We start from the raw sequence: 10724 nt of genomic DNA, 5'->3' as shown, positions 1-10724 counted from the left end.
GGTGTTGGTAATGACCTATAAAGCCCTAAACGGCTTGGGTCCTGGTTACCTGAAGGAGCGCTTACATCCATATTTGCCCAGTCGCCCCCTGAGATCGGCGGGAGAGGCCCTTCTCCGGGAGCCCTCCGTGAGAGAAATTAGGAGGGTGGCTACTCGGAGAAGGGCTTTCTCAGCGGTGGCGCCTAAGTTATGGAATGCGCTCCCCAGAGAGGTCCGCCTGGCGCCGTCGTTATTTGTTTTTCGGCGCCAGGCTAAGACCTTTTTATTTAAGCAACATTTTAAATGCTAAATACAATTGAATTTTATCTGGCCAGGGCGGCTTATTTTATAATGTGAGTTTTAATTAAGATTATTTTATATGGATTTTAACTTGTTTTATCTATGTTGTAAGCCGCCCCGAGGCTTCGGCGAATGGGGCGGCATAAAAATGTTTTAATAAATAAATAAATAAATAAATAAATTAACACAGAGATTCCTCCTCAAATAGGGTGGCAATATGAAACTTCAAAGGTGAATTAGTGTTGGGAACATGCTATTGTCCCTTTGACATGGTATTCCTCTGACCTGATCTTCAGAGGAAGAATAGAATCAGGGATGAATCAAAATAAGGTAATGATATGAGCTTCCCTCACATAGAAACATAGAAACAGAGCGAGTCAGAAGGGGTCTCCCAGGCCATGTAGTCTGACCCCCGGCTCCAGCCTTACCTACACATGGACTGTATAAAAGAATATTCTAGTCATGATGAAGAGATTAAATGTACTGAAACTTGGGCAGAGCAATCCTCTGAGTCCTAGGATTCTTCAGATTCCCTGTTCTTAGGTTGGAAAAGAGTTCTGACCATGGAGCTGAGGATCTGTGCTTGGATCCCCCTTGCTCTGTGCAGCAGTGTGGGAAGAACCATGCCAGCCACCTCTTCAAGGTCATAGGAGCAGCTTACTCATGGGTCAGGATGGGGTGTCCTCTGGCAGTGCTCCTTCCCCCTGCCTGTCTGAAGCACCTCAGCTAGGTGGCTACCTAGGTGGCTTGTAGGGGTGGGAAAACGAAGAGGTGAAGAACACCTCTGGACTGTTCCTACCTTGTATAGGATTCTTGTAAAACAGTTTCAGGGCTCCTGGACATCCCCATTGAGTTGAACCCTAAATCCTGGTGCACTAGAACTGTTGATCATGAAAATGACCCCAGGTAAAGCAACTCTGGACTGAACAGATGGCAATGCTGCCCAACACCTCGAGTCAAATGTGAGTGTTGTTGAACCAATGGAAAATAACAACCACATTTCTATCAAATTAAGTTTATATCTAAGTGCAAAATTTGGAGAACACAGAAGTCATGTTCTAGTGGTGGCATTCTTCCACTGGCAGAACAATGGGTTCAACACCTTTTAGAGAAGACTATTAGACCCTCTTGACAAAATATGGATTTACATTGTTGTCTACATGTCAACCGTTGAGAACTTAAGCAGTAGAAGAATGGCCAGTGTTTGTCCCTTAGCAGACTATTCTCTATGCATGTACTTATCCATATTCATGTATTTTAAATGATTCACATGTCTTTAATGATTCACATTACTTGCTGGCACAAAAATCACTTAAGATTTGCATAATGCTTGGGACTGAAGTTTTTAAACACTTAAGTCTATGAGGTAATGGCAGGGATACTTAACCAGGCTAATTGATGGAGAAGCAAGCAGAATTCCTAAAGACAAAGCCATCTCTGATACATGCTCACGTTGCCATGTACAGAGCCTGCTACGTGTTAAATTGGCAAGATCTCATCTTTGTAATGCCCCGTATCTGTATCTGCAAGATGCTTCCATTGCGGGCCAAATTAGAGGTGATCTTGTGAACGGTACCCAAAATGGGAGTAGTTAATTCTCCCTTCCCCTGGTGAATAATGGGGTGGTAACTATTTATCAGCAGTGTCCCTGGAGAATTGCTCTAGTATAATTCCCACTGGAGCATTTCAGAGGTCATTACAGCTCCACCAGAAGTTGCAGAGGTGGCCAACCTTCTCTTTGGACTGAATGCAATAAACGCCAAAAAGACCTTTTTGAGACTTTATGTGATCATGGCTAACCACCCATTCTCGAAATATTACAGGATTCTTTCCCGAAAGTGGCTGAAAATGCTTTCTCTTTGCAAGTCACAAATAGACCCATGAGAGTTCAGAGAGACATGCTTAGTTCAGTGCTACTGAACATTCAATAGGATTATGAAGAGTTCCAAAATGCTATCTCTGAATTTGGAAAATGGACATAACAATGGCAAATAAGATTCAGCAAAAAGCAATATGCACTGGAAGAAAAGAATCCAAACTTCGCATATAAATGGGATAGAAACAAGTTTTGACTATGCAGTCTTTGAGCTGTGCGGAATATCTTGCCAATGGTGTTGATCTAATTAGCTGCAGCAGTGCAAAATAGATAGATAGATAGATAGATAGATAGATAGATAGATAGATAGATATTTTCTTGGAAATTGTTTGAAAGCAATTGCAATGAAAAGGGACATCTTGTATGAAATTACTGTCTCTGGTCATATTGGAAAACTGTGTACTATTCTGGTCATACCATGTCAGAAAGGCTATGCAGAGCTAGAAAAAAATCAGAAAAGTACAACTAAAATAATTTGAGGTTTGTAGGCCCTTCCATATGAGGCGGAATATACAGCGGTACCTTGACTCACAAACTTAATCCGTTTCAGGACTCTGGTCGGGACCCAAATTGGTCGTGTGCCAAGTCAAATTTCCCCATAAGGTTTAATGTAAATAAGGTTAATCCATTATGTAACCATTTTTTTAAATCAGAAGAATGTGAAGCAAAGTGACAAAGAACCGCAAAGATTGTGGCCATCTCCCCCCCCACCCCCAAGCACAAGCGTGGCCACCCTCCCACCCCCCCAGCATGACCACGATTGCCATCCCTGCACATGTCCATCATCCCGACATACTGGGGGGAGGGGGGGAGAGATGGGCGCAAACGGGGCGCACTGGGGGAGGGAGGGACGGGCGAGATCTCGGCCATCTCCCCTCCCCCCCAGTATGATCATGGCCATCTCTCCATCCCCCGAGTGGGGAGATGGCTGCGATAGTGCTGGCTGGGGGCGGGGAAGATGGCCGAGATCATGCCCGTTTTTCCTGTAGGAGCGAGCCCATGATCACACACATTTTCCCTGCACAAGCACAACTGCAGTCGTGGCCATCTCCCCACTCAGGAGCGGAGGATGGCTGCGATTTTGGTCGCCACCCAATGTGGAGTTTGTGACCCACGTCAGAATTTTCATGAAATTTTTGTCCGTGACCCAATTTGGTCATGAACCAAGGCGTTCATGAGCCGAGGTACCACGGTATAGATTTAGTTAAATTCATTTCATCTGTGTTTTGCTGTTGTTGGGTGTCTTTTGTTCCAGCATCCACTGATGGACAGAACTAGATATTTGTCTGGGAAAATCTTGATCCACTTATGCAAGTTTGAACTTTCCTACTGTGCATAAACACAGAAATATACACCAGCAATCCATAAGCCTACAGAATTTGCATGACTCAGAAGAAGTTGATCTGCTGTGGAATCATATCAGAAAGTATTGGAGACTCTTTAGCGTATGCTGTTTTTGGTTCTTTAATGAACAGGTGAGGAAATGGTATGGATTTTTAAAATTATGGATTGGATGGAGAAAGTGGGTTCCTCATAATAGTGCAACTCAGGACCACTCAGTGAACTAAATATAGGATTAGAAAAACAAGAAACTGGAGTTAGAAGATTGGTGCATCCCCATCAGTGGCAGAAGCAACTCTTTGACCTGGAAGAAAGAGGCAAGTCACATCAGCTGGGAAAACTAGGATGACGACCATTGTATGAATTCACTCCGAGGCTCTGCAGAAGAGCCAAATTGCCATGCAGATGAGGCAAGGTGATGTTCTCTTCAATGCAGATTTAAAGGGAACCCCACCTTGCCTCAGGTACAAGCAAAATCATATATGTCTTACCCACCAGGACATGCTTTGGGTAATGGAGACCCTCCAGACTCACTCACTCTGAACTAAACCTCAAGATCTTAGGTGTGCTACCTGAGAAAGTCTCAGAGGAGAGCCTTTCTCTTCCCCACAAGTCCTACAATGCTAAAGAACCAGTCTGTGGGAACCCCGTGCACAATCACGATGGTGGTTGGGGTTGCCCACCAATGAGGCTGTTCTGAACTGATTTCTCACTGTGCCCTTCAGGTCCCAGAAATTTGCCTACGACTGGCAGCGGTGTGCTCAATTCCATGCTCACCCACATTGAGAGTACATTGGGTGAATCAGCTGATACAAGCATTTGTTGTAAATTCTGATTACTACATTCTCTTGCACCCCTGAATAAATAACCAACCCTAATATTCCTAGAACTCTTTGTGTGGAAGAGGGTTAAATCAAGGGGCCCTAATTATTCAGCAGCTCTTTTCCTGGCTGTAACCTCACTTTCAGACTTGAATTAATCTGTCGGTTTTGAAAATAGATCAGAGATTCAGTGTCTGGAAGAAGCTGATTCTTCTTCCAGAAGCTGATTGCCGAGACAAGCCCCAAGAGCACCAAAGGTGCTTGGTTTCTGAGTGATGCACATCTTCGTGTGTCCAACAAGAGACAGTGAAAGAGAAAGAGCTACAGAGACGGGAGGAAGGGGTGGAGGGTGATGAGCTGGATTTTTATTGGAAGCTCTTAAACTGGTTGCTATGAGACCTTCAGCAGCTAACACAGACACAGCAGCAAGTGAGTGAAGCTGCTAGATCATACCTCTCCTATACAACTTGCTTTCGCTTCCCCTCCCCAATCGCTTTCAGAGTTGAACGAAAGCAAGCACCAGCAGGTCTGTCCCCCCCCTTGAGCAAAGAAGATGGAGCTTGAATGCGAAATTGCAAACTCCCCGAGCACTTCAGGAACCCCCAGGGAGTACAAGGTGGTGATGCTGGGATCAGGCGGAGTGGGCAAAAGTGGTAAGTTTGTTGTTGTTGTTGTTGTTCATGCTTTGGGATGGGGGTGTTGGAGGGATGCATTTTACAGGTAGGAGGTGAAGGAAGGGGATCTGTATTTGAGAAGAGAATAGAAGCCTGGAAGGGAACATCTGCTTAAAAGCACTATGAAAAAGCGTCATTTGCATAAGAGTATCAGCTTCTGCTTGGCATTAAAAACAATAAGGGAGGTTGTATGTCGTTATTCGTCAGGCTGATGGCCCAATACACTGGGGCTTGCAGAAGCTTTCAGGTGGATGGGAGTTGAACCCAAGTACATCTGTGGACTTCTGGTCACTTCAATGAGCTTGTTCGAGAGAAATCCCCTTTGAGTATCACCTGGAATGATGGAGTGGCATGGGATGGACCCCAGACCTTCCTGTTGATAAGCCCTTTCAAGTCATATTTGCAATAACAGGAATAATTGTTGATGCCCGCCAGTTGCAGAAGTGTGTGTGGGGGGGGGGGTAAAAGGGGACCCCTACCAGACTGATTAAGAAGTCAGCTTGGCAGTGAGAAAGGAAGCAGGATGCCCCCAGCTAAGTTGCGCAACTTTTCATGTTGACTTGTTTACTGCATGCCATCAGACCTTGGATCGTGATGTACTCACCTTTCACCTGCCAAGTCATAGGATGTATGTTGAATATTCTCATCCCTCTAGACGAGAAGTTTGATGTCATCAGAGACTCATTAGAATGACCTAGAGGGAGGGAAAGATAAAGATGCTCTTGTCCCGGGGTTACAGAATGCTCCAGATGAGCTCTTACTTCTGTCCAGCGTTTTGCCTCCTGCCAGAGATTATAACCTTTTGATTTATCTTTGCCAGCACTTAACATCCTCTAATCTTAAAGCCACTTTGCTGAGCACGCAGCGTCTGTCTCAGTACTTGCTTCCCGGGATGATGTACCTGTCTGTACAACATGCCTGTAATTACATCTGCTAAGCCTGGTGCACTCTATTAAATCTCAGGACTATTAGAATGAACAAACAGCGGAATCAAAGCATACATACTTTGTATATGAGCCGTAGTTTCTCTTTAACTACCTTGGCAATGCCAAGCACAAGACGTTATATTTGATTGACCTGGCAAATGTGTCTGAGGGCAGGGGCACTTGGTAAAGGAAAGCCATCTCAACGAATGGAAGTGGGCACATCTGGATGCCCTGAAGCAGCACCAGGGAACATCTGGAATCAGAGATCTCCAATGTTATACATAAAGTGAGTGTGGATAGTATACACAGCAAAGGCACTAGTCCAAAATTCAAAGGAAAGTTACAACCATTAGGATACTACTGGGGGCATTTTTCACAAGGTCAGAACACATCTTTAAGTTCCTAGAAAATGTAGCCAAAACACCCCCAGCAACCGTGAAAACGGATATGGTGGACATGGGTCAGGTGAAATGTGAGGAAAGGTTAAAAATATTTGGAGTCCTTTCATTTTGGAAAAAAAAGGACAAAGATATTGGAGATCTATAAAATAATACGACACGTGCAGAAAATGGAAGAAAGCAGATTTGTTTCTCTTGCTTTTGATGTTAAGAGTCCAGTCACATAATATACCCTTACGGTAAGGATCCCACTGAATGTAGTAGGACTTATACCTGAGTAAACACATGTAGGATTGCTCAGCATGATTTTGTGTCATTGAAAGAAATGGATCCACAGCAGGTTCTGAACTGATTTGCTCCAAGAACACCCAACAAACTTTTTGTACAAGTTACCAAATACATAAAATCTGCTGTCACAAGATGCAGTGAGATAGTTGTTCGGCTGGCCTTAGAGCAGCAAAATGTATCCATGGGGGACGGGGAGCAAGACTGGAAGGAGGCATAGCTCATAAGGCACATGCTTTACATGCAAAAACCTGGTAATCCCAAAGCTGCTGAACTTCACAGCCTCCTGACAGGCTTTCCAGAAGCATCTGCTGGGCTGTATTGGCCGGGAACAGGATGCTGAGCTCGCTCTTTGGGATGGGATTTAGAAGGAAAGTAGGACTGAGGGAGGCCATGGGCTGGGCTGGCTTCTCTGGGCAGCTGCTTGCCATTTGGCTTCCGGCCAATTCTCATGCACACGTGCAACTTCTGCTTCTTTATGTGAATGGGGAGATGCTACACACTGAGCAATGATCAAGCAGGGAGCTGCACGAATTTCCTATTGATTTCCTCTATGGGCTAAAGCAAGGATGATTGAGCCGATAGAGGATATTTGTGCAAAAGCACGGGGAAGCAGAAACAAGATGAATGCAAGTGCTGGGCTGGGAATTTACCAGCATTTTCAGTGGTCACCGCCACGTTTGGAATATTCAGTGGACATGCTTGGATGTTTTGCATGGAAAAGCAAAATGTTCAACATTCCTGAAGTTGTGTGTGTGAAGGTCTAGGGCATGTCTAGGTCTGAACCTGGAGGTGATGTGTTAAGCACAAGGAAAGGTGGGTAAGAATAAGTGGCAAGATGAGCTGCCACGGACTCACATGCTCTGCTCATGGGTGGAAAAACGGCCTGCTTGAAATCATGGGACAGAGTAAGATTCTTGGCACCTGGTGTCCCTAAGAGCAGGTGGGAATGCAGTCTGGCTCACACTTCAGTGCAAACATAACTAAATTCACACTGGCTGAGCCAAGGTCCAAACCTGAATGCAGTTGCACTGCAAAATTTGCACGTTCCTGATTCTTGAGCTTGAGCTCACATTAGAAAATACACACAAGAATACTGTGTATTTGAAAAAATGTACTTAGCAAGAAATGTGTACACAAAATCTCACAGGTGAATTGCAGTCAGAGAAGTGCATGCATGTTTTCCAAGTGCTTTAGAAAATGCATTATTTTCTAAGAAAACAGATGTCAGAAATGGATGCCAAAACAGGACAGAATTGATGTAATATAAGAGTGATGGGAAACCTCACAGCCCTATGCTCTCCTGGTGTTGTCTGGGAGAGGCATAGATGCTTTTGGGGGGTTCCCAGCTCTGAGGCCCTGAGACCTTGGAGCTGAGAGTCCAAATACCATACTGCCCCTGTCCCCAAATACAGAGAACCATGGTGGCTGCCATCCTCAGAGAGGACAAAAGAGTTGTGGTTTGGATGCACAGCACGTGTATTTCCAATTGGTGCACTAGCCTCCTTCCTTCTCCCTCCCCATCATGTCAACCAGATCACCAAAAACAGCACTTTATCTGCACAGATGAAACACAGCGCAAAAGGAGCATTGGATGCCCCTGGAAACTCACATGCATCTAAACCAAACATAGCTCGATGGCACCCAAGGCATAATCAACCTTGACAGAGCTTTCTTTTCCAAACCTCACCTTCCATGTGTGGTTTTGTGAAAAGCTTTTCATGCTTTTATCTTTCACCTGTGTAAACTGCACCTGAGTGATTTTGGGTGAAGGACAGTAAACCAATATTTAAATAAAGTAAAATATAACATTACGAGGGATTTAAAATTTAAACTTTAGATTACCTGGTGGTGGCCATAAGTATAAGTTTGCAGGTAGCCATGCCGTCTTGGGTGCCACAGTTGGTGCAGGCCTGGTGGAGAGGAGCTTGGGCTTTGTTTGCCCAGTTGTAATAGAAACTGTGCAGCAACACCAGTCTGAGGATCCTTGAGCAGATGATCCCCAGAACTTGTGTGCTACGAGATGCCTGCCTTTCCTAGCTGATGAAAGTGACTGTGGGGGTCATTATGGCTGGGTGGGTTAGTATAGTGCTGAATGCATCTTTCTTTAAGGCAAGGTGTGATTCCAGCTTGCCAAAACAGATGATGGTAAGTGAACGTAAGAATGTAAGAAAACCATGCTGGTCAGGCCAATGTTCCATCCAGTCCAGCACTCCATGCACACGGGGGCAATCCCACTGCCCGCAGGATCCCTCAAGCGGGATGGACCCAAGATCTCCACCCGTTCTGCTCAGCAAATGGTATATGCCAGTATACTGCCTCTGGTGAAGGAGGAAGCACATAGCCAGCAAGGCTGGTAGCCATGGATAGCATTCTTTTCCATGGTCAGTTAAAGGACTAACCTGCCCACCAACCAACCAGCCAACCAACCAAGACCATCCCTGAAAACCACTGAATTAGGCAATATCTAGCTCGTTCCCCACGGGTGGTGGGTGTGGAGGTGGCTCATCTCCAGTGCCTGCAGGATGAGGCAGATTTATCAAGCCCAGACAAGGACTTCTGTCATTGCCCTGGCAGACCATCTAGGCTGGGAAATGGGCAGAGGACTTCGCTCCTGTTGCTCCTGCTGGACTTTTCAGCAGCTTTCACGACCATCAACCACAGCATCCTGTGAGGCACTCTTATGAGGTGGGCCTGGTTCTTCTTGGAGGAAAACCTTCAGAAGGTGGTGCTGGGAGATTCCAGTTTGATGCCATGACAGGAGTGTAAAGTGCTTCATCATTTTGCACTGTTTTAGGCTGCTATCTTTCCAAGCCATGCTGAGTGTCATTTTTGGTAGAAACATTTCTAAGGTCAGAGCTGAGCCTTGGAATAATCTTGTAGCCTCTCAGACAGTGTCTAGCGGTCAAAGGATTACACCCAAAATAATCAGTGATCTGCATTTGCTGTCAACAATTACACCCGCAGCAACATATAAGCAATAACATGGATAGAGTATCAAAAAATCAACGTAACGATCGAAAGCTATCGGCACAGCAACCTACAAGAATAAAATCAACAGCCCCAAGGGCAGCAAAAACATACATTAAATGTATCAGAATCCCAGCAGTGGAGATCAAAAATTCCTATAATTTAAGGGTCATGAGTGTTCGCTACAGTCACACGCCTTCATCTGGAGGCAAAATGGTAACAGTGCAGAGGCCAGGAAGAGTTCCAAAAACCTTGGTTCCGAGGCCATCATTGCACCATATACTAACTAGGATTATGAAAATCTCGGGTGGAGGGGAGCTCTTGACCAACATTGCTTCTCAGAACTCAAGTGCTGCAAAAGCCCATTTTGGTTACATGGAATCAAATTTTCGGTGTCCCACTTTCCTGGTCTGAACTCAGGAGTGGACAAAATATAGATAAGCTACTGACTGAATATTAGCCAGTTTTTGGTGGCAACCAGCAGGCATTCCTGAGAAAGATGCTAAGCTAAGTGGGCCTTAATTAATTCAGAAAAGTAGTTATTGATTTCCCAAAGAAGAGGACAGAGTTTTTGTTTTGGAAAAACATCCGGAGTCCAAGTATACCACGTTTTGCCATAATACTTCTACAATATAAAAGAGGATGAGTGTTTGCTTGTCTGCCTGTCAACATCATAGCTCCAGAACTTCAAAACAGGTAGATCTGGAACTTGACAAGCATCCTAAATAAAATCCATCAGCAAGCACCTCAAGGTTGTGTGGATGTTAAAACACTTTAATTAATGCTTATTAATTGGTATGTTGAAGCTTGCAGTACCATCTTCAGCCAGTAGATGACAGAGTTCCAAACCATGCCGCAACTTTGCTTTGCAGCTGAGCTGTTTAAAGCCTAGGAAGAATAGTCCAAGATCTATTGAATGTTTTCTCCTGCTCCCTGCTATGGGTCACTACTCCTAGGGAAATGGAGTGGGCAGACCACATTCCCAGGGGGTGGTAGTGGTATACATAGCATGGACCACACCTATGGTAGCCAATTGGCATGGCTTCACTCAAAACATTGCCGCGAGAGTACGCTTGCCGATGTAAGCACTATGCCTACCTGCTATATTACAGGTGCAGTTTCCTGGCACAAGGACCAAATTCAGCCCCCCCCCC

At 45.0% G+C, this 10724-nt stretch overlaps 1 protein-coding gene across 1 annotated transcript in view; it reads left to right on the top strand.

The window, feature by feature from the left end:
* The first annotated feature begins 4870 nt into the window (after positions 1 to 4870).
* The window catches only part of RIT2 (Ras like without CAAX 2), a 227302-nt gene continuing 221448 nt past the window's right edge, over positions 4871 to 10724 (top strand). Inside the window, exon 1 of the mRNA XM_044431406.1 lies at positions 4871 to 4970. Coding sequence (XP_044287341.1) covers positions 4871 to 4970 — 100 coding nt within the window. The remainder of the gene's footprint in view (positions 4971 to 10724) is intronic.

This window comes from Varanus komodoensis, unplaced genomic scaffold (genome assembly GCF_004798865.1).
Source record: "Varanus komodoensis strain SLA01 unplaced genomic scaffold, ASM479886v1 scaffold22, whole genome shotgun sequence".
In the NCBI taxonomy this organism is placed as follows: domain Eukaryota; kingdom Metazoa; phylum Chordata; class Lepidosauria; order Squamata; family Varanidae; genus Varanus; species Varanus komodoensis.
Note: the sequence above shows the minus strand (reverse complement) of the source record. Positions and strands in the feature narration are given on the sequence as shown.